At 41.9% G+C, this 25,165-nt stretch overlaps 1 protein-coding gene across 6 annotated transcripts in view; it reads right to left on the bottom strand.

Annotated features, from left to right (window-relative positions):
* The window catches only part of ARHGEF10L (Rho guanine nucleotide exchange factor 10 like), a 3,087,848-nt gene that overhangs the window by 1,767,400 nt on the left and 1,295,283 nt on the right, over positions 1-25,165 (bottom strand). For all 6 annotated transcript variants that reach the window (XM_044061816.1, XM_044061815.1, XM_044061819.1 and 3 more), the window contains one exon: positions 18,198-18,301. In XM_044061816.1, coding sequence (XP_043917751.1) covers positions 18,198-18,301 — 104 coding nt within the window. The remainder of the gene's footprint in view (positions 1-18,197; positions 18,302-25,165) is intronic.

The raw sequence follows: 25,165 nt of genomic DNA on the forward strand, positions 1-25,165 counted from the left end.
GTTGCTTCAGATGTCCATTGCGGTTCTTCAAATTGACCTGTTGGTGCTTCTGAAAAAAGAGCTTATGTGAAACTCCATTTTCTATTTTTCTCCAGCAGGATGGCAGAGAAGCAATAAGCAGGTTTTGCAATAAACAGTTCACAAGCCAGCACTGAGCAGTGCACCTTGGAGTTCCCTCAAGCAATTCAGACAGTAGGGTAGTAAGTAGTAACATGATGCAAATGGCCAGAAAAGTGCCCCCATGTACTGACCTACAGTTAATCCTGCACTGGATTTATTATTTACTGCTGTGTAAGGAAGGGGCTCTGCCATCGTTCTGTCAAACATTGTTCTCGGCTACAAGCTTCAGTTTTCAATGAGAGTTCTGATGCTTTCAAATAGGGGAAACAGATTCCTGTAATCAGTCTGATGGTTGTTGATGTCTTTATAGATTCATATGTGTTTAGTAGGCTAACAACCACAGGGGTCTCTTTAAGCCCAGCTATGGCTCCTGCACCTCTGACAAGTTCTGATACCCTTGATTTTATTTTATTTATTTATTTATTTTACATTTGTTGACCAGGATAGTCCAACTAGATATATGTCCATTTTCAGCGGAGGCCCGGGGAGAAAAGCTCCACATACCAAAAAAGAGACAATACATACATCACTGAGTGATAAACTCAGGCAGACATGTTTAGAAAAATATAGACAAAGATATCAATATACACAATGTGCAGACTTACATCTGATTGACAAAGACGTATCAGAAAATGTGAACATAGAATACAATCAGATCTCATAATTCACAATGCTTAGACATTCAAATGCTATGAGGCATAGATACTTGGCTAAACAGTAGGTTTGGTAGCAAGACATGTATTAGTGAAGTTGTTAGTCAGGTTTAGAACACGAGCACAGCCAATAAGATGTGAGGTATTTTTTGAGTTCTCTTTTAAACAGTGGTAATGAGGTTTCCTTGGTAACGGTAGTAGGGAGTAGATTCCAGATTTTACCAGTTAAGTTGGCAAATATAGCATCACCTGCAGAGTTGTTGGATTTTTAGGTCAGTATCATTAGATGTTATGTGATCCTATCTCGCCTACATTCTGACTGATGGGTTCGGAGCCGATCCCTCGGCTCCGACTCGGCACGCTTATGCTATAGAGCGAGGCCTCTAATTGGCTGAGCTATCTTTATCCCAGGATGCACCACCACTAATCCCCCAGATCTCGTTTGCCGCTTACAGAGCTTGGACGTGGTCTCAACATTGGCTGGGCTAAGTACTATATTAATAGTATCTTTCCTGTCAGTAATTCTCTATTTTTCAAACCAAAAGCTGTTTTAACGGCTATTTTTTGTGAACGAGTGTGTTTCTTGGTGTTTTATTGAAATTTGCTTTATTTTTCCTGTCAGAGAAGGTTCCGTTTCAGTTAGAGGGGCCTTCCTCTGTTCTAACTTCTTTACTGGTTGTCTGTGGGTCAAGTACCCATTTGAGTTAGAGGGTCTTGACCCTCCTTGTTTTCTTCCCCTTTCTTTGCTGTAAAAAAAAAAAAAAAAAGTTTTTTGTTTCAGTTTATAATTTCCTAGATACGGGCATACTTATTGTACCTGTTTTCCTAAAACTGTTTAAGTTTACTGTTGTTTTTTCTGTTTTTACAATACGTCTAAAGAACATAAACCATCTGGTTTTAAGAAGTGCACGAGGTGTGGGTTTAAAATGTCCATAACGGACGACCACTCCTCGTGCGTCTATTGTCTTGGTGCCAAACATCTCCAAGAATCCTGCAGTGTGTGCCATGCGTTTTCCTCCCGAGTCCTCCAGGAGAGGAAAAACAAATTAATCCTTAAAGGATTAATTAAGCCTTCTTTCGAGGAGGCTTTATCTTCCTCTCCTTCTTCTTCTAAGAAGAGGAAAACGTCGGCTCCAACCAGTCAGTCAGAACCGACGGCTAAGAAAGGCAAGCAGACTTCTCCATCGGCTCCACGGACTTCGGAGCCGAGGTCGGAACGGTCTGCCTCGATGCCTCCTACCTCGACCCCTCTGTTCTCGGAGCCGAGGTCTGGAGCATCGAGAGGCGGGTCACCCTCATCGGCTCCACTGATATTGGAGCCGATAAGGGTCATCGGCTCAGACACTTCCCCCTCGGAGCCGAAGGCCTTATCGGCGCCGAGGGAAATTTCACTGAGGCTTTCCTCGGAGCCGATAATTGTGGAGTCCTTTCAGAGCCGGTCCCCGAGCCCTTCGGAGCCGATGGAGAAATTGGTTCGGGCCCGATCGGTATCCTCGAGATCTTCCAGGATGTCTGATTCGGACATCGACAGGGTACTCCTTCGACTTTTCCAGTCTCCGGTGTTCCAAAAGATGGTTTCGGCTCCAACCCATTTGGCTTCGGAGCCAATGGTCCACTCCCTTACAGTACTTCCTCCTCCAACAGCTTCGGCACCGTTGGAGCAGGTGTTGGTGGAACCAGTGGAGGTGTTAGGGTCAGGCCCGACCCTTGCTCCTACTCCGGCTCCTGGGTCGGAGTTCAGTGCACGGACTTCTTCCTTCGGCCCTGGGGGGGAAGCTTCGGGATTGATACCTTCGGTCCCGAGTCTCCCCCTTGGTGCATCGGCGGCGGGAGTACCATCCACTGTCGTGGCCACAGAGGGGGGACCTTCCCAGGATTCTGGTGGTCCCGCCTTCAGGGCTATGAGGAGTGCTCTAGCCAAATCTTCATTGGCTACCACCACAGTTTCCCCAGCTCCTTCCCTACATTTGGAGACTGGGTTGTTGACAGTTCCCCTGTCAGCAGACAGCGGAGCCCCTGGGCCTCAGGTTACCCCCGCTGGGGTTTCTCCCCCTCCTGGAGGTCCTTCTGAAGCCTCTTCGGAAGAACCTCCCAGGAAGAAAACGTGCAAGAGGAAGCACGTTGACTCCCCTGATGAGTCTTTAACATCTGACACCGATCTCGATGATGCAGAGGGGTCCCCCAAGTCGTCCTCGGATGATGTCTCCTTTGCAGACATCCTAGAAGCCCTAAAACAATGAGGCGGCTGGCAATCCAAACCTCCCTCTGCTGATGAGTCGGTGTTCCTGAAGGCCTTCGGGGCTCAGCCCTCCGCCTCCTGGGTGTCTCCGCCCTTCGACGAGCTCTTGGATTTGATCTGTCGAAGGGCGTGGGAACACCCGGACTCTGTGGAACCGGTGCCCACTCGTCCAAACAAGTTTCTTTCAGCACCCCCAGATAGAGAGTTCCTCACGAAAGGTGTGGCTGTGGATGCTATGGTGGTGGCATCTGCTACGCAGCAGGATGTAGCAGAGGCTTCTACGTCCGTCCATCCTCCTAATAAGGAGTCTAGGAGCATGGATTGGTACGGCAAGCGCACCCTAAGTTCAGCGGCCTTTACCTTGAGGTCTCTGAACTACCTAACGCACTTTACGAGATTCCAGAGAGATCTGATTAAGGAGCTGTCCGATACCCTCTTAGGTAACCTGCCTGAGGAGCTGGCCCAGATGGTTGGATCTCAGCTGGCTACAATGTCATCCATTTCGAACTCGTCCATGAGGCTCATCTCGTATGCGGCTGAAGGGGCGAGTAGAGCTGCGGGTACGGGCATTGCTCTACGGAGACAAGCCTGGCTCCGCCTGTGTCATTTCGCGGAGGCCTTCAAGTCTTCATTCGCTGACGCCCCCTTTGATGGGTCCTCCTTTTTTGGGCCCAAGGTGAAAGACACACTTACCCGCTGTGAACAGGAGGGTAAGACTCTGACTGCCGTAGGGGCACGATTTTCCACTCCCTTTCGGCCTTATCCCAAGGCTAAAAGAGGAGGGAAGATGTGGTTCCGGAGATCGCAGAAGTCTTACCCCTCTCAGCAGGAAGGTTCCCCCTCCAGAGGCAGAGGGGGGGGAATTCATCAGGAAGACGCCGTCCCAGAGGCGGCAGAGGCCCCCGCAATACTGGAGACCGTGAGTCCTTTCGTGGCTCTTCAACTTTCCATAGTCCCTGAGGGATTGCCCGACTGTGCTGCTCCGGAGCCAGTCGGGGGTCATTTTTCAAAGCACCTAAAGGCCTGGGAAGGGATCACTCAGGACCGATGGGTGCTGCGAATTATCGCCGGAGGTTACTCCATCCCATTCTGTTGTCCCCCACCTCAGTCCAAAAGAATCCCGGACCCGCCACCCAGTCAACGGGATACCGCAGCTATAGAGATTTCAAAACTGCTGCAAAAAGGAGCCATCCAACCGGTCCCCGCAGACCAGATCGGATTAGGGACTTACTCAAGATTCTTTTTAGTGCCAAAAAAGACCGGGGACTTGAGGCCCATTTTGGACCTAAGCAACCTAAACCGTTCAGTCAAGAAGTCCAAGTTCCGATTGGTCACTTTACAAACCATTCTCCCGTTGTTGGAGAAAGGTGTTTGGATGTGCTCCATAGACCTCAAGGACGCGTATTACCATATCAAAATACATCGAACGTCCAGGAGACACTTGCGCTTCAGCCTAGGAAGCAGTCATTTTCAGTTCCGTGCGCTGCCCTTTGGTCTCACCACAGCCCCCAGGGTGTTCACCAAATGCTTGGCAGTAGTGACTGCTCACTTGAGGAGTCTAGGATTCCAGGTGTTTCCATACCTAGATGACTGGCTTCTAACTGCCACCTCCAAGAATCTACTTCTACAGAGCCTGCAAGCCACAACATCACTGGGCAATTCCCTCGGAATCACTTTCAATTGGCCAAAGTCTGTGTTACGGCCATCTCAAAGAATAAGATTCATAGGGGCAGAGATAGATTCAAACCAGATGCGGGTCTATCTACCTGCAGACAGAATTCAGATCATACAAAATCAGGTTTGTGCCTTACTCCCCAGGTCCAAAGCCCCAGCCAGAATGGTCATGCAACTATTGGGATCGATGTCTGCCACTGTTTTGCTAGTTCCCTTGGCAAGGTTGCACATGAGAATCCTCCAGTGGCTTCTCTCAACTCAGTGGTCCTTTCAGGAACTCCCTCTCAATCATCTAATATGGATCACAGAATCTTGCAGACGGGACCTTCGCTGGTGGCTAGTGTCTTCCAATTTGGATCAGGGACGACCCTTTGTTCTTCCTCCTCCGGCGGCCACTTTGACCACGGACGCCTCCCAGATGGTGTGGGGGGGACATTCCCTGGGCAGGTCAGTCCAGGGCAAATGGCATCCGGAAGAGACCTCTCTCCACATCAACATCCTAGAGATGAGAGCAGTACTCCTGTCCCTTCAAGCCCTTCACTGTTACCTCCCTCAGGGCGTAATTGCTGTTCACTCGGACAACATGTCAGTTGTCTGGTACCTGAACAAGCAGGGAGGGACCAGATCCTATCCTCTCTGCAGAGAAGCGATGAGGGTCTGGGAATGGGCAATCTCAACCAAACGCTTCCTAGTGGCTACTCACATACCGGGCAAATCCAATGTCGTAGCCAACAGGTTGAGCAGGACCATTCTCTCTCCTCACGAGTGGTCTCTGAACATAACTATTACAAGACAGATTTTCGGCGAATGGGGAGTTCCTTGCTGCGACCTCTTCGCGACTCCTCTGAATGCGAAGTGCAAAGAATTTTTCTCCCTAACCCCGGCTCCGGGGAAGAGCCCTATGGACGCGTTAGTCCATCCTTGGCCCACCGGCCTGCTTTATGCCTTCCCTCCAGTTCCTCTCCTACCCAAGGTAATTCAGAAGGCTTCTCTCTTAGGGAGCAAGATGATCTTAATTGCTCCTTATTGGCCTCATCAAGTCTGGTTTCCCTATCTTCGGAAACATGCTCTGGAAGGTCCATGGTTCCTGGACCAGATCCCAGACCTACTGACTCATCAGTCGGGACTACTACACCAGTCCCTTCACACTTTAAGATTGACAGCCTGGCTCCTCCTCTTCCAACCATAGTCAGGAGGCATGCACTAGACCCAGGTAGTGCACATATTGTCTTCAGCCCACAAGTTGACTACGAAGAAACTTTATTCTAGCAAATGGAAAAGATTTGCTATATGGGCTCAACTCCGGGGCCTGGACCCCATTTCAACCCCCGTAGCAGAAGTACTCAAGTTCCTAACCTCTCTTTTCAACCAAGGCTCTTCTGTTTCTACCATCAAAGTACAATTGGCAGCAATTTCTAACTTTCATGAATCCATAGACCCACCTTTAATGAGCAACAGGTTGTGTAAGACCTTCTTGAAAGGTGCTGCTCTATTAAGACCTCCAGTTTCTCATCCTGCACCTCCATGGGATCTTGATATAGTATTACGTGCCTTGACTTCTTCCCCCTTTGAACCGGCAGCTACCTGTGATTTAAAGTTTCTATCATGGAAGGCAGCTTTCCTAGTGGCAATTACTTCAGCCAGAAGGGTTTCAGAACTTCAAGCTTTGTCAGTAAAACCTCCGTACTTGTTTTTTCATCCAGACAGAGTTTCCCTCAGACCAAATCCTTCTTTTGTTCCCAAAGTCTGCTCTGCTTTATGCTTACAACAGTCATTAGAGCTCCCAGTGTTTTTCCCAAAATACTCCAATGAAGCGGAGTTTATTTTCCACACACTAGATGTCCATAGGCAGTTATGCTTTTATTTGGATAGGACCAAACAATCAAGGAGAACAGATCAGTTGTTTGTGTCCTTTGCAGAAAACAAATTGGGCAACGCAGTCACAAAGGTCACTATTGCCAAATGGATCAGGGACTGTATTACTCAGGCTTATGTTTTTTCTAACGAGGAGCTTTCCACCTCTGTCAAGGCTCATTCTACAAGGGCTATGGCTACTTCGGTAGCATTTCATTCTAAGCTTGCTATTAGTGACATTTGTGCTGCGGCTACATGGTCTTCCCCGCATACTTCCATTTCTCACTACAAATTAGATGTGGCATCTAGAGGACGAGCTTCATTTGGTTCCACAGTGCTCAGGAGTGTTTTCCAATGAGCCACCCGGGATTTAGGTGCTAGGGACGCTGTCCCATCAGTCAGAATGTAGGCGAGATAGGATCACATAACATCTTTTAGTTATGTACTCACCATAACTTCAGATGTTTGGGATCCATCTCACATTCCTAATAACCCACCCTCCTTCCCCCTTCCTTGGAGATCAGAGGATATCAGAAGGTCCGAATCCTGTTGTTTCATCTTGAAACATCTAACAATGTTATATAAACAAGCTATGCATGTGTGCATGAATGTGGACAAACAAGATCTGGGGGATTAGTGGTGGTGCATCCTGGGATAAAGATAGCTCAGCCAATTAGAGGCCTCGCTCTATAGCATAAGCGTGCCGAGTCGGAGCCGAGGGATCGGCTCCGAACCCATCAGTACAGAATGTAGGTGAGATGGATCCCAAACATCTAAAGTTATGGTGAGTACATAACTAAAAGTTTATCAGCTGAGCGTAATGGCCTGGGGGCACTATGAGGGGTGAGAATATTTTTGAGGGCAGGGGTGTTATCAGGTTGATGGAGTATTTTATGCGCTTCTATAAGTTGGTTGAACTGTAGAAGGGTAGGATACTCTAGCCATCCCTGTGCTTTGAGGTTCTGGCAATGGTGGGTCCTAAAAGCCATGCCTGTAGCGAATCTGGCTATGTGATTGTAACATCCTAATAATTTGTTGAGATCGGTTTTGGATAGGTTGGTGAGTACAGGGGAGGCATACATAAGGGTAGAGAGGAGGTGTGACCTTGCAATAGCTACCCTAGCTAGAGGTGTGAGAGAAGGTTTGGCTCTGTACAGGGAGCCAAGTTTCTTGTTGATGGACTTAACAGTGTGATTGACATGTTTACCAAATTTAAGGTTGTTGTCTATTATTACGCTTAAAAGCTTTGTATGGTCATCAGGGGAGATGATTATGTCATTGCTAGATTTGATGTTGAAGGAAGGAGGAGGAATTCTACGGTTAGGGGAGAAAAGTAGTAGCTTGGTTGGGTCTATATTAGAACATCGAAGTTTCAAAACTTCGAATGTTCTAATATCGAACCCTATTCAGCGAAAGCTGAAAACATCGAACATACAGAACAGCAAATTTTTTCCTAGGGAAAATATTTGCTGTTCCAAAACACATACACATAACACAAGCACAACAAACAAACAGCAATCCACACACATACACCTAAAATCTTACACCTAACCCTACACTAAACTATACACACACCACTAACTATCCTCTTACCTTAATCCAAACCCTAAGGTCCATCACTATCGCACACTCACCTCACCCGCGCCCTAATCCTAACTCATCTACCCTGCCCTAACCCTCACGTCTACAAAATCCCACACTTACCTGACCCGTGCCCTAACCCTAACTCACCTAACACACCCTAACCCTCACATCCACACAATCGTACACATACCTAACCCGCACCCTAACCATAACTCACCTAACCCACCCTAACCCTCACGTCCACACAATCTCACACATACCTAACCAGCACCCTAACCCTAACTACCCTAACCCGTACTCAATCGCACACTTACCTGAACCCGACCCGTAACTTTCCACCACAGTGCTGAAAATACAGAAGCAACAAAAATGGACAACCAAATTCTTTCCCTAGAAAAAAATTCAGTTTTCAATATTTTCAGCTTTCGCTGAATAGGGTTCGATATTAGAACATTCAAAGTTTTGAAACTTTGATGTTGGTTTTGTTAGGATTTAGAAGCAGGCGGTGATTAGCTAGCCATGTTTCTACCATGTTGAAAGATGTCTGGGTGAGGGTTAGAAGTTGTGTAGGAGAGGAGGCGAAGCATATTAGCATTGAGTTATCTGTATATTGGATGCAGGTAGCTCCTGGGATGGTGGTGTGCAGATCATTGATAAAGATAGAGAAAAGAAGGGGACCTAGTATGGACCCTTGTGAGACCCCTAGGGTTAGAAGAAGTTGGGATGACAGCTTGCTCTGCCATAAGACAGTGAACCCATTGTATTGCATGGTTGTCTAAACCGATGTTTTGTAGGGTATTGAGCAGTAGCTGATGGTTGACCATATCGGAAGCTTTTGAGAGAACTAGGAAGAGTGCCAAAGATAGTTTGTTGTTGTTATGATGAAGATTCATGACATTAGCGAAAGATAGAAGAGCCGTGGTGGTACTGTGGAATGGCCTAAAGCCATGCTGAGAGTCGGCGAGCTTTCCGTTTTTAATAAGAAAGTGCATGATTTGTTTGTGTATGCATCTTTCCATGATTTTAGCTAGTGGTGAAAAAATGGCTATAGATCTAAAGTTAGATAATTCTGTGGAACGTCCTCCTTTATGGAGAAGTATAACGTGATATTTTCCATATTGCTGGGATGGATTCTCCTGAGATGGATCTGTTGATCAGAACAGAAATGGTAAGTGCTATGGCATCAGCTGCTTTTTGAAGATATTCAGCTGGGAGATGGTTGGCAGCGAGTATAGTAGGTTTTAGCTTTTTGAGTAAGGTCCGAATCAGGTTGGTGGGTACGGCTTGAAAGGTAAGGGTGGGTTGGGTGCTGGGTAGATCAGGGCTAGATGTGCCAGAGCTGGTGTTTGTGTCCGATGGAGTGAGATGGGTAGCTAGAGACTGGATATTTTCAGTAAAAAAGGAGTTGAAGCTGTTTGCAATTTCAACAGAGGATTTATCAAGGGCAGCTTGGGGTAGGAGTGGTGGAATGGCCTGGGTGGAGAAGATTGTTAATACCAGCCCAGAACTTTTGAGGTTTTAGCTGATATTTTTGTTGCAGGTGGGTGTAGTGATTTTGTTTTGTCTAGAATGACAGATTTTTTTGGTCTGGTTCCTTAGCTGCCAGTTTCTTACTTGGTCCATAGGGGCTTTGGTAACATGACACCTGGCCCAGGCATTGTTTCTTAGTTTAATTTTGTTTTTTGTTTCTGGTTCTTTAGATAGCCACGGTGCAACCATGGCTTTTACACAGATGATACAGGTAGGAGCATGGTGGTTAAGGATAGCCAGAAATGTGGTATTGAAGTACTCAACTGCTTCTTGTAATGGGAGTCATTTCAAGACATCCCAATTACATACTTTGAGTTCTTTCTGGAAGTTGTCAAGGTTAAAGTTCCTGACGTTTCTTATAGTTTTGTAGGAGGGCTGGTTGGCAATGTCGGCCTTGAGCCTAATAATATAGGTAAGGCAGTGATCACTTAGATCATCGGGTAATGTACCTGACTTGTACTTTTGGGGGTGGCTGTTAATAAGTATCCAATCAAGGATACTATCTTTGACTCTATTTTTGCTAAATCTGTTGGGGATGGCAATGATCTGAGTAAACCCGTGGAGGTTTAAATGGGTGGAGGGAGTTTCAGAGGAACAGGTGTTCCAATCAATGTTAATGTCCCCCAAGACAATGGTTTCCTGGGGATAATTAGAAGCTAGCCAATGTAAAATATTTTCTAGAGTATTATCATTCTTGCCGGGTGGAATATAAATGCAGACAATGTATCTGCATTTAGTTTTGTTTATTATTAGTTTGGTGATGAGAATTTCTGCATTGCCAAACTGGGGTGGCTATTAGGTGTCAATTGACATTGTTAGGGTAGACCTGTATAGTACAGCTACCCTGCCACCTTTCCTGGAGATCCGGTCCAGTCTAAGGATGTTGTAATGTGGGGGGATTATTTTGTTATCTTTGGTTATTGGTTTTAGCCAGGTTTCTGAGAGGCAGAGGATATCAGGTGAGTGGACAGCTAAGAGTCCATGTAGGCTATGGATCTTGTTGTTTAGGCTTCTGATGTTGAGATGACAGACCAGAAATGAGTTTGGAAGTCTGTCAATCTGGGTAGCACACATTAGGTTGTTAGATCGTGTGCTTGGGTCTACTGCTGTGGATGGGCCAGGACTGGGGTGGATGTCTCCATCCTTCATAAGATTAATTTTTAAGTTGCTTATGAGTCTTAAAAATTTATGACTTTTTCATAGCTTTTGGTTTTTAAGCTAATGTAGCGGTACTTAGTCGGGTGATGATAATTGGGGTTGAGGAATTAGGAGAGGGGGTGGTTATGTGGTGGATAAACTTATTAAATGCTGGGTTGGTGTCTGAGAGTTTGGGTATTGGATTTCAAGATGCTGTACATATTCATAGGAGCTTAGGTGATAAGGAAGGAATAGCAGAGGTACTAAGGGTAGCAGCATTAGTGTTTTAGCTGTAGTCATAGTAAATTACTAGGGTAGGGTCTGTGTTGAGTGTATGTGGTGGATAAAAGATTAGAGAGAATAGAATAGCTATGGGTGGGTTAATATGGATAGTGGGGTGGATAGAGGGTGTATTATTGTGCTAGGAGTTTGCTGGGTTCTAGGAACATGTGTAGTTGGTTAGCTAATTAAGGGAGTGTGCCAGTGGTACTATAAATGTAGTACTACCAAGGGTGGGATATGGGGACAGGGTGAGTCACAGAACAATTGAAGCGAGTGGAGCGGGGCTAAACTAGTAAAGCAGATGCCTAGAGGCAGCATGTGCAGGTATGAGTTACAAGCATGCTTTTTGTTTCTTTTTATATGCCCAATACTCTGTTCCTAGGCCCTACTCTTAAAAACTACACAGTTCCCTGTCTGCTTCTCAATTTACAATGCAGAGAGCCTGTTTTCCAATTCCCTTTTGTAGCAAGCTTGTTTCACTTAGTTTATTGAGAAATGCACTATTTGGAGGTGCACAGCACACTACACTTGTCTGTTGAACAGTAGAAAGCATGCTGTTTTTACCTTAATTGGGGAAGAAAGAAGGCTACGGGAAAGTCTAACCCTTCCAACTTAATGCTTATCAGCATAAACAGAATTACAAGCGGGAGATATAGGGACATTCACCAGTGCTTTTTTGGACCCAATTTGTTAGGTTTACAGGTGTAAGGTATTTAAGTGGATATTGACCTTATTAAAACAAGTTCCGTGGTGGGGAAGTCTTCCGTACTTATGCTTTTACAAGTCTTTCAGGAGGAGGTGAGGTAGGAACACCTAGAGAGGGGATATGATTAATAGTACTATATCAAGAACAGATTTAATCATTCAAACATTGATAATTGTAAGCATGGGCCTGGGAGATGAACCAGTTACAGGTTACCTGGGTCCATTAGAGACATAGGTGCCAAACCAGGGATGAATTTCCTGTTTCACATCTAATTGCCCAAGTTACACTTGAAATGGGTTAGGGAGGAACTCCACTTGAATTGGATTAGGGAGGAACTCTGCTTCACATGGATGTGAGCCTGTTCCAGCAATGGGATAGTCTCTGGGATACATATCTGTCTCTCCAGCAGGTCCTACTTATATTATAGGCATTATGAGATGCAGCTGCAAATGTTAAGCAGATCTGAAGAAGGTTGATAAACCGAAAGCGCTCATCTCTCTTTTTTGTGTTACAACGCTAACTTTCAAATGGTTAGGTTGTAGCTTTTATTTTGTTTTTTGTTTTAAATTATTTTAATAAAAGTTCTTTTAAAGAAGAAACAAGGAGAAGCATCTTAACAAGAATTTTAACAGCAGTAGCCAAGGAGGAAAGCACCATTTTTTGAAAACATATTTGCAGCATTTCTTGGGTTTTCCATAAGCGTTTGCTCACTTCTCTTTCTACTATATTATAGGCATGGTTTATGGTTTAAGTCTTTAGAATGGGTATAGATCTACCCTCAAAAGCCTGCAGGAGACAGAATACAGAATACAGGGATAGGGCCTTGAGGTGGTCTGCATAGGACATTTTACTTACGCCCTGTATTCTTTTAGTGAGGAACCTCTTTGCTGCTTTAACAGCCCATACTACCTTCTTATTAACTTTAGGTGCAGACTACCCAGTCAATGAAACACACATACACACATCTTCTAAATGAGGCCTGTAAAGCAAGCCATGATGTTTGCGCACTTAAACAGGACTTCTTATTCACATGTATTGATAAAGTGTTTTTGCATTAGATTTACCTGAAATAAATCACAAAGAGACATTTGGTTTTTATTATGACTGAGCTAATCTTTTTGAAAATTATTTGGGACTCCTGCTACATAAATGTGATAAAATAAAGAAGTTAAAGATTTGTGTATAGTTAATTATTACACATTGAAGTCCTTCCAACTAGCCTAAGTGATCACTGTTCCACTCTATCCTCTTAATTTACAGAATAAAAGGGTTGCCACTAACAGTTACAGCACTATCCTGCTTCATTCATTTTCCACAATTTGGAATACTCTATTCCTACTTACATGTAGAAGGCTCAGGGCCTGTTGTGAATTTGGCTGACTGATGACATTAAAAATATGGTAAAACAAAGGGATACTAATTGGAAAGACTGGAAGCAAGGCACACATGACCAACAGCTGTACCAAGCTTTTCTTAGGTACAAGATAACTAGGCAGACACTAATACTACAAAAATAATCTATCTAAAGAAAACAAAAAGGACATGTTCTGTGCTAAGCCCTAACATTTCTGGAAATAAAACAATATCCAGGTAATATTGCAGATGCCTTACTCACTAATAAGGACATACCACTAAAGGTAATCCTAACCTTGCAAAAGACTGCAGGCATTTTCTATTTGCAAGAATACAAAACTTAATAAGCAAATTTCCAGCACCATTATCTATCTCTTAAAGACTAGGTGATGATGTCATCTCAAAACTATAACCTCTAGCATCATACTCTACTTTTACTTGTTTGAAATGTCTATTAAAGATACCAAATCTCTACCACTTAAGCTAAATTCCTCAGGTGCTAAGTTTAGTGGCATTGCTACTTTCCTTAGGTTGGCAGCTCAAAAAATTCCTCAGCTTATTACCTGCATATTCAGCGTGTCTATAACTTCAGGAAAAGTGCCTCCAGCCTTCAAACACTGTCATTATACCACTCCCAAAAGACTCTGTGTCTAATGACCTCAAAGGCTACAAACTCACCTACAATCCCTGCCCTCTTACAAAAATATTTGAAAATTGGTTTTATAAAAAATTCTCCATATAGACAAATAATTATGACTTACTATTTGAACAATAGCATGGTTTTTGCAATACTGTCAGCACCATGAATGCAGTATGCAACTGATATAATCTGTAGTAATATTAATGAAGAATATAATATAAATAGTTTATTTGTAGATATGACCAGGGCATTCATAAACATTATCACAATCTGTTACTCAATAAACTCAGCAAATTCACTTTTGGGTCATCACATTTCAAGGATGTAAGGAACAGTACATTCAATTACAGAGCTAATGAGAATTTAAATGCATTTTATTCTTGAAATTATTTTTATATGGTATTGTATTATGCAAAAAATATTCAGATAGCCTTGACAAAATATTATGACAGATGGCTTGTCTGTCTTTATTACTATGATGTGGCACAGGTTTTGAGCAGCTGGTATTATTCATTGAGATACTTCCTGTTTTTAATCCTTGACAAAAAAACAAGTTGGGGGGGGGGTGTTCAATCTGAGAATGAGTAAAAATTAAGAAAGATTTAGAATCTGACTCTTATACATGGGTTGCTGTGTCATGTTTCTTGATCATGGGTCTCTATCCATACAGAAGCATCCGGCCTACTCTTTACATGCATACTGAGAATTTTCTGCTGTAGATAATTAAAGATAATAATGCCATTGGTTCATCCCTCTACCCTAACACAATAGCCAAACAATGGCTATTCAAACCTTCTAGGAGGTTAAAATAGTATCAAATGTATAGACGAGTAAGTTTCCTGGATGGCCTGCATCTAGAGCTATATCTGCTAGGCAGAGTTAAGTTTGTAGCCAACTTCACACACTTAGCTTATTATGTTTTCCCAACTGGCAATGTTCCCCTCTCTTGAAAACAGGCAGTTATTATTAGTGACACTGAAACAGGGAAAATACCCTTCTAAAGTGGGTTTGTATAAGATGATTTCTATTTTACACAATGACAACAAAAGTTTTAGATCCCCTTTAAAACAAAAGAGTTGCTAGGTTTCTCCCCTCTGTACTACAAAAAAAAAGCAACTAGGTTTTGTTCCATGATGGACTCCTTTTGATAACTTGAAAAAAATCTTACTTAATAGCTGACACATTTAGGACAGCCCAGACTTTGCTGGTGGAAAGCTTGACTGCTGAAAAGGTGTTTGAGTTGACTGGAATTACCCATTTGAAATTCTTTTACATATGGAGTTTCCTTGCAGATTTATGACTGTCCTGATGGCATTCTACAATGTAGTTAAAGTAAGAAAAAATATAGGGGCTATGCTGTTATATGTAATTAATTTATACAGAGGTACTAGACAGGGGTGCCCTGTTTCCTAATTTTGTTTGCTTTACACTTAAAACTTCTGTCCGCTACATTAAGAGCAGCTCCTATAACAAAGTTTGTATCCAGGACTTCCAAATCAGTATCAGACTATATGTAGATGACCTTATAATTCATCTAGAAAATCCATCTGAGAACATAAATACCATTTCTTGGAATTACATGTGTTTTGGGTGCTAACTATTTCTAAAATAAATGCTCTGAAGACAAAAGCTGTTAAAAGTATGTCCATCACGCTGACCTGATTGAGAAATATTAATTTCTAACAGAGTCTAATCAAACAAATTCTATAAGATAGAGACAGTGTATTATCCACTTTTGCAGACTTGACACCTTAAGACATTCTGGAAAGAGTAAGATAGTTATGTAAAGATGGAAAGCGATATGCTGGAATTTTTCTCTAAAGATTCAATCATTTATGTGGTTTGTGTTACCTTACTAATATATGCTTCTCAGGCACTATGTTCCACTCTTCTGACATGACTTCTGCACCCATTATAAAGTATGAACTACTTTTGGTGCAAATATTCTACTGCATTTGTTAAAGTTTGATTTGTACTTTAGTACTTATAAGAGACAATAGTAGAACCCTCAGAAAAATGATCCATATTAAACTTATCATAATATTAATATACTCTACCATTACTATGACAAAGCTTTTGTTTATATAAATGGAATACAAAGATGATAAGACACCATTTACTTGAATGACATACATTTTACAGTTGTTTGAGCTTTCAAACTAACAGGAGCCCTTCATAAGACATTAAAAAGTTATTGATGTCAGATACAGTATTTTAATGCCTACATATGTCTAGAAAGTGAGAAGAGAAGTGAAACATTTCTTCCTATTGGATTAAAAAAAACACAAAATATCAATTGGGAAGAAAAACTTAATGCACTAATCATAAGTTTGGAACTATGACAATACACAATACTTCATAGACAGAGACAGTATGTGTGTGTGTGTGTGTGTGTGTGTGTGTGTGTGTGTGTGTGTGTGTGTGTGTGTGTGTGTGTGTGTGTGTGTGTCTCTGAAAACTTAGGGGACTAGGCAATGGCCTGCCATAAAACTAAAGGCTCTCCCTGAATGATACATTAGAATCAGTGTTCACATAAGAGAGGAAAAGAAAAACAGTTGTTATTAGTTCCAGTCATCTAATATGACATTTGATAAGAAAATAAACCACAATAATTAGAGATATGTTGGAAGACTAGTTAAACTCAGAGAAGGAAAATAAAGTTACATTCTATTTTAACATTAAAGCGATGTGAGATAAATGCTTTAATTAAGGTACTATATAATAACGGCAGTGATGTCTGGACCATAGTGACGTGTTATAAAAATAGCAGGGACTATGAAAAGAATAGTCTAATTGGCTCAGAGAATGTGAGTGCATTTAATTAATAGGGTGGATGCATGTGGACAGGATACGCTAGCTATCCGAACTTTAAAATATACTTATGTGTGCAGTTAGTATGCTATAGAAGCTGTATTTTAATTAAGAGGAAGAAACAAAAGCAGGAACAGAAAGTAAATGCTGACATATCAGCCTTATGCCGTAGCTGATAACTGATAAGAGCAGCAGTACTGAACAGTTTGGTTATCACATTAATAATTACCTCATCTTAGGATCTTCTTGACTATTACTCTTGTGTTTACTAGTGTTCCGACCAAAATGTTACCTCGGGTTAGTAACCACTCAATATGCATGACTGAAATGCAGATGCTAGCATTATATACATCCCATCAAAGTTATCGCACTGATAATGTCTACACGTTTCTTTGTATAGCTTGAAATGTGGCTACTGAGCCATGCATAACTTGGGGGGTGGGGCACATATTTCTCAGCCCATCCACTGCATGCAGAATCCCCTGCGTTGGCTATGTGTCAGTCATGCAGTGGTAGAGGCCGTCTCCCACCCCACAGGATGAGTGAAATAGTGATGGCTGCAACATACTCATCCTCCCTTGACGGTGTCTTCAGTACCTGCTCACTAGTTGGTAATGGTCATACGAGTTACAGTCAAGACTTTATCACTCGTTACCATGGAGTCATTGCCTATACCATCTATTAAGTACAATGTGGGTGAGCCAGGTAAAGCACTTCCTACCTGCCTTAATTTTTTTTTCATTAGTGTTATATCATCACATCAATTCAAACTAGTGAAATCATAAGAAAGGCCCTTCACACTGTAAACAAAATTTCTAATTTCAGTTCTAATTTCATGCAGCCTTTTGCTTTGGGTCCTCAGAAGACATCTGACAGAAGTGGCTCACCTCTTTTTGCTCCAAATTTTGAAAGAAAAATATTTCCTAGTTCTATCATTCAGTTACTGAGATATGATATTCCAGCTCTGTGACCTGCATTACACTGGTTTTTGATACTTCTGAGACTTTTCTCTTTTGCTTGTAACACAATATACATCTACCTTTAAAAAACACTCGAAACCTCTATCCCAACATTAATATTGTCATATCACACTAGGTACTAAATTGAGTTTATGCCCATATTTTGGTAGGAGACTACAGAAACTCTATAGGATATAACAGTGCAGTCATTACCTCTTCATAAAATGACTTCATGGAAACCACCTTTAAACTATTAATTCTAACCACAAATAAACTAAGAATTGCTTCTTCCCCCAACCCTTAACCAACCCCCAACACACACACATACACACACACACACACACACACACACACACACACACACACACACACACATACTACAACTCAATAGCTCTTCCAGGTTAATAGAATCCTTTAGAGTGAAATAGTTTCTGTAAACTTTCAAGCAAAGAAAGGCCAAGCATTTCAAGAGTTAGGATAGGCCTTCATTTAGAATGCTACAGAGATCTTTCTGATGACACTCCTGCGTATTTCCACAGCCACAATTCCAAGTGAAACAGAGACATGCTAGGTAAACACTACATGATAAATCAGTAGTCCAACAAAGCAACTTGTAAAGAACATGTAGGCTTTAAATGTTTACAGTAGAACCTACCTGCTGAGCTGAAAGTCCTTCTGGCATAGGAGAAAGTTCAGGAGGTGGGTGTTTGGTGTCTGAAACTGTAACATCAAGATATCCAGTGTCATCTTCTTCCAAGTCTGTTGAAAACAAATGGAGAATTTGGGTATCAGATGACATTACTCTTGTCAGGTACTCTACTTGTAATTCAGGTATTATTTATTCACACACAATTTCATTAATGCAACCACCAGTTTTAGAGTAAATAGCAAAAAAGAAAAAGAAAAAAAGAGTTTCATAATATAAATCTTTTATGAGTAACTAAATCATCTTCTTTCGGCTTTTCCCGTTAGGGGTCGCCACAGCAGATCATCTGTTTCCATTTCTTCCTGTCCTCTGCATCTTGCTCTGTCACACCAACCACCTGCATGTCCTTTCTCACCACATCCATAAACCTTATCTTAGGCCTTCCTCTTTTTCTGTTACCTGGTAACTTCATCCTTAGCATCTTTTTCCCCAATATACTCAGCATCCCTCCTCAGCACATGTCCAAACCAACGTAATCTTGCCTCTCTGGCTTTGTCTCCAAACCTTCCAACCTGTGCTGACCCTCTAATATACTTATTCCTAATCCTGTCCACCCTCGTCACACCCACTGCAAATCTTAACATCTTTAACTCTGCCACATCCAGCTCTAACTCCTGCCTTTTTGTCAATGCCACTGTCTCCAACCCATATAACATAGCTGGTCTCATTACCCTCTTGTAGACCTTCTCTTTCCCTCTTACTGGTACTCGTCTGTCACAAATCACTCCTGATACTCTTCTCCACCCACTCCATCCTGCCTGTACTCGCTTCTTCACCTCTCTTCCATACTCACTGTTACTCTGAACTATTGACCCCAAGTATTTAAACTCATCCACCTTCGCCACCTCTACTCCCTGCATCCTCACCATTCCTCTATCCTCCCTCTCATTCACACACATATATTATGTCTTAGCCCTGCTGACCTTCATTCCTCTTCTCTCTAGAGCATATCTCCATCTCTCCAGGGTCTCCTCCACCTGTTTCCTCCTCTCACTGCAGATCACAATGTCATCTGCAAACATCATAGTCCACGGGGACTCCTGTCTGATCTCGTCTGTCAACCTGTCCATCCCCATTGCAAATAAGAAAGGGCTCAGAGCTGATCCTTGATGTAACCCCACCTCCACCTTAAAAGCATCCGTCACTCCCACCGCAGACCTCACCGCTGTCGCACTACCCTCGTACATATCCTGTACCACTCTTACATACTTCTCTGACACTCCCGACTTCCTCATACAATACCACAACTTCTCTCTAGGCACCCTGTTATATGCTTTCTCTAAGTCTACAACAACACAATGCAACTCCTTCTGACATTTTCTGTACTTCTCCATCAACACTCTCAGAGCAAACATCACATCTGTAGTGCTCTTTCCCGGCATGAAACCATACTGCTGATCACTAATCCTCACCTCCCTTTTTAACCTAGCTTCCGCTACTCTTTCCCATAACTTCATGCTGTGACTGATCAGTTTAATCCCTCTGTAGTTACTACAGTTCTGCACATCACCCTTATTCTTAAAAATCGGTGCCAAAACACTTTTTCTCCATTCCTCAGGCATCCTCTCACTTTCCAAGATTTCATTAAACAATCTGGTTAAAATTTCCACTGCCATTTCTCCTAAACACCTCCAAGCTTCCACAGGTATGTCATCTGGACCAACAGCCTTTCCATTCTTCATCCTCTTCATAGCTATCCTTACTTCCTCCTTGCTAATCCACTGCACTTCATGATTCACTATCCCTACATCATCCAACCTTCTCCCCCTCTCATTCTCTTCATTCATCAACCCCTCAAAGTACTCTTTCCATCTGCTCAACAAACTCTCCTCGCTTGTGAGTATGTTTTCCGCATTATCCTTTATCACCTTTACCTGCTGCACATCTTTGGGTAACCAAATAATGCTGTTAAAAGTAATGTTAAAATCCATGTATTAAAAGTGAATTTTATTACACATCACCATGCACTTGTCAGTGGAATCTAAGTCAGCTGTTACATTGCTAGATATGTCCTGCTGTTACAAGTCAGGTCATACTACCAGGAACAGACTGCTGCATATGCAGTCTGTAACAATGTTAAACAACTCATCTCACTATCCTTCTACAATGTTCTGACTGTTACTTCAAATAATCCTTATTATACGGGACTGCTGCATATCCGCAAGTCAAGCTCCACTCGAGCAACTCGTACGCGTGACCTCAACCTGGTCTGTGATATTAATAGGACTTGTTAGCGGGACAGATTTGTGTCCCAGAGACTCTCCCATCTGTGGAACAGGCTCCCTCTGCATGTCAAGCAGAGTGCCTCATTATCCCTTTTAAGCGCAACCTGGATAACTGGATGAGAAACAGAAAATACACCCCTGGGATACCATCTGTGTCCCTGCTGGACAGGGGCTTTGGGTGCTGACTTGTCTAAACATGGGCTAAACTCTTGGCTAGGCTTATAAGGACCTCAGGGCCAATAGCCTAGTAACCTCCTATGATTCTATACAATGATTGGCCAGTAATATTCAAAAAGGAGCATCATGAATGGTCAGTCCAACCAGTGTGCCCATTGTAAATCCAAGGATATAGCACTGGAAAAATGTTCGGTCGCCATTAGTATATCTCATATAATTTTTACTTTTCTTTCTTTTTTTTTTTTTAATAAATTTATAAAACTGAAGACCTCAAATGAACGAGGGAGATGATGCAGAGAAGAATAAGAGGATAATCAGGTATGTTCTGCAGAACTAAAGAAACGCACCTGATCATCCTTTTATTTTCTCTGCTCAGCTCTCCCAAATGTTAATGGTTTCCCAGTTTCTTTTTTCTTTTAAATAAATAAAAAAAAACAATGCAAAGCAATGTAGATCATCCTTTCTCCATTGCTTCCTTTGCACAGTACTAATAAGCATGGGAACGCAAGTCCTATACACATGCACAGTACATCAGAAAAGCCCTAGGATACCGGAAAAACGTGGAAGGACACCACAGAGACATTATACAAAGACATTATTTAAGAAAAGTATTTTTTTCTTAAATAATGTCATTGTATAATAGCAATAACCAACTCCTTGGTGTGGTATATTGAAGATTTACCCATGGTTGGCTTAATTTAATCACTCAGGCTACGCCCTTGTGATTAAACCACAACAACCGTGGGCAAATCTTCAATATACCACACCGACGCCATCAGTGATTGCTACATTATTTTACTGAGGTCACAATACGGAGTACCACATTAGTGATGCCTTCTTGAGAACAATAGCAATGATGTAACAGAAAAGGAATTTCTGCTATACCGTAAATCTGTTTACAGAATATTTACAAACCAAAATAAAAAAAACATACTTGATTTTATTGTACTGTATTCATATACATACTCTCAAGCTCAAAATTCAGCTGGACACAGAACAAATGGCAGCTATTTTCAAATCTTTTAAAAGGTCCAGTCATTTAATGTAATGGTTATCAACAAAAATGAAAATTAGGTTTCATAACAGCTTTTCAACATCTTTAATGGTGGTTGCATAATGTTACTTAGATATGAAGCTTTGGGACAGTTTTCAGTCATGATTCCTGACCATAGAAATGTATTCATATCATACTCTGTTAAAAAAGAAAGAAAGAAAGGGGCCAGTAATTTAAATAAATATCACATGACAGGGATTGTATACAATCTGAAGGAAGTGTCAGTATTAATTAACATAGACACTTACCTCTGCGAACTTCACTCATCTAACCACCAACAACTGGGGCAACTCAAGATAAATGTGGCTATGCTTGTAAGGACTCTAGGACCATTAGCCTAGTATCCTTCTATGAACCTATGAACCAAAGTGCTGTTTTATTCTGTTTGTATCATTCATTATGGTAACAAAGGAAGCAGGGATGGCCTTAGGTAAGCTGCAGCCCTAGTCAAAAAGGCAACGCGGCTTCCATATTTGTAAAACTACTTATTTTACTACCACTCCACTCCTCTCATCTCAACTGTCCACCCAAAGATAAAAGATAAAGAGTATCTGGTTGATAACTGACAACTTTATTTTAAAACAATACACTCACTCACTGCTCCACTCTTCTAAATATTGCCATAACTCTGAAGAATGTCCCCAATTTTATTTCCAGTAGTAAATGTTAAAAAAAATATTCCCTCAGGCATGCCATCGCACCTATATTTGAATGCTGTGAGGTCTGTACTCCTGTGACCTCACAGCATTTAAGTGACTTACATTTAGTGGAGCTACCCCCTGGATGACCCAATGTTCCCAGATGCACTTCTTCTTCCTCTATAGCAATTTATTTATTTATTTATTTATTTAGAGCAAAGAAACATTGCTTTAAAAATAAATAAATAAACAGAGAAAGAGCACCCTTGTATGAACAACATTCACTGTGCCTTAGACGATCACCTAGTTTGCATATGCGTAAGGCCAGCCGTGAAAAGGAGCCACCGGTATGTCTGCAAATCACATCATTCTCGCAGCAATTAATTAACAGTACAGCAACACATCCATATTTCAGGGTGGGCATCATTGTAGCAAATCTTGGATGCAGGTGATGTGATATGTGAACTTTAAAATCCAACACTTCCATGTGCATCATAATTCATGAAGGCAGTAATAACACTATGACAAAACAATGGATATGAAAAGATAAGTTATATGTCAGTTCAGTTAAAAGGAAAACAGAAGTCAATAAAGTCTGCAACATTCCATAATGAAGACACAAAACCTACAACAAGGTAAAAAAGAATGCATAGTTACATAAATGTGTTTTTTCCACAGTACATCTAAGAGGAACAAAACTTCTTCCATCACAACAGAGAAGTTCACATCCAAGATTCTACAGCCAATCCCATAGTTTTGGACTAAGCAAAAAGTTCAGCAGTTCAGTGCAGACAAAGAAAAGGTTCAGTACCAGTGTCATGAAATTTACAGGGACCATTTAAAAGGACTTGTGCATGTCATTGTCTACAACCAACAGGAAATACTACTTTTTGGAAGTCTTAACAGATTCCTGAATGAAAAACAATAAATTTTGTAGAACTATGCAACAGGAAGGGTATGTCAAAAATATGGTAGCTGAAGCTGCAATGAAAATTTAAAGGATATGAACTTCTGGGGAAAAGGAAAATATTTGATTGCAAACTACTAAGGAATTCTGTCATAAATCATTAACAGAATGTGTGTTATTCTGTTCCTGCTGTTTTTAAGTCTGCAGTACACACTCCAGACTGGTGAATGATACCAGCTTTATCACTTAAAAATGCTAATTTAAAGTTGTCTTGCTACCTTATTTCCACTGAATCACAGACTTAACTATAAAAAACGACCTTACCACTGCAACCAGGAAAAAACATGCAAGGCTGAGCTATGGAGCCAGTCCAGTCATTGTATTTTTGAATAACTGTTTTCTAGGAATAAATACTTGGTGCTCTGGACAACAAGATACTTGTAGACAGCCATGGACAGTACACCCAGACAAAGATGGCATGTCACTCTGAAACTTAACGTCTGAAATTCATAGGCAGGTTGCATAGCATGCACAGAACACCTGAAGCAGAATTGGCTATGAGCAGACTGGTGCTGCCTAGTAGCGAGTCCCATTCCCATATCCTGCTAGAATGTAATAAATGCACAACAGAAGATATATGCAAATGGCTGCACAATGACATGCAAATGAAATGTGTAGTTATTTGAGGTCCTGCAATATTAAAGCATGTACAAGGTGAATATAGTCACAGCTCACATTTCCACACAGAAAATTGTATTGTGCAGCAGACTATAAAAGGCCAAAGCATACCAAAATGTTTGTTACTGTATTAGTATACATAACAAGAATGCTCAAGAGTGACAGCAGCCATTATGTAGCAAGTACCATAATCCTTAGCTGTGCCATTTCCCAGCAGACTGCATGAGATGCATTCAGTGCCAGTGTAAATGGTACTTTCAGTGAGGACTTATCATAATTTCACTAATCAAGAAATTACTGATTGCTTTAGAGTCGATCAGGACATTATACAAATCTTGATTGGCAGGTATCATCCACACAGTCAATAGGATTATGTGGCGTACCCTTGCCTGTGGAGAGCAAGGCATTTATAGCTATTTCCATACTAGCTACAAGTATCTTTTAGAGACCAACTGGGCACAATTTGGATATTTTATAGGCCTCAAACTCTAAAATACTCAACATGTTCCTAGATATAATGCTTCTACATGTGGAGAAGCATATATGGCTTCCTAGCCCACCACAGGAAAGAACTAACACTATGTATGCCTTCTGTGGCCTAACTCACCTCCTTGTGGTAGTGGATACCACAGATTGCACATATGTAGCAATAAAGGCCCCACCTGATTGATGGGCACAAGGACTTGCTAACAGAAAGGGCAACCATTCCATGAGATTATACTCAAAGTGTCTTCACAGTACCAATGCAGTTCACATGATTCACAGATCTGGTTAGAACTCAGCTTTATCACCACTTTCTGCATATTGAAATTCCACAGAGCCATTTAGCTGGTACAGGCACCATGTTAATGTTACTGTATACAGCTACATTTATATTGTGCCCAAATGTAATAAGTCATCCAGAAGATCATACTTCAATTCCGGTGAAGCTGGATACCCACTGGGGCTGGTCTTATGACACCCATACAAAAGTCTCAGAGTTTGTCTGAACTCCTGTACAGCACTGCATATGCACACATTTTCAACATCATAGAGTATAAGTTTGGCCTGCTTAAAGCCCAGTTCTGCTGTTTTGATACGTATCAGGTTCAGGGGGACACCAGTATGAACCAACCACAGCCCACAGGATGTTCCTAGCATGTTGCATGTTGCATGGTTTATGATACAGTGGTGACAAGACAGGCTACAGCAGCTCCAGCATACCTGTAGAGTCAAACTGTACACACAAACACACGCAC

This window comes from Protopterus annectens, chromosome 2.part0 (genome assembly GCF_019279795.1).
Source record: "Protopterus annectens isolate FY-2018-M chromosome 2.part0, PAN1.0, whole genome shotgun sequence".
Classification (NCBI taxonomy): Eukaryota; Metazoa; Chordata; order Ceratodontiformes; family Protopteridae; genus Protopterus; species Protopterus annectens.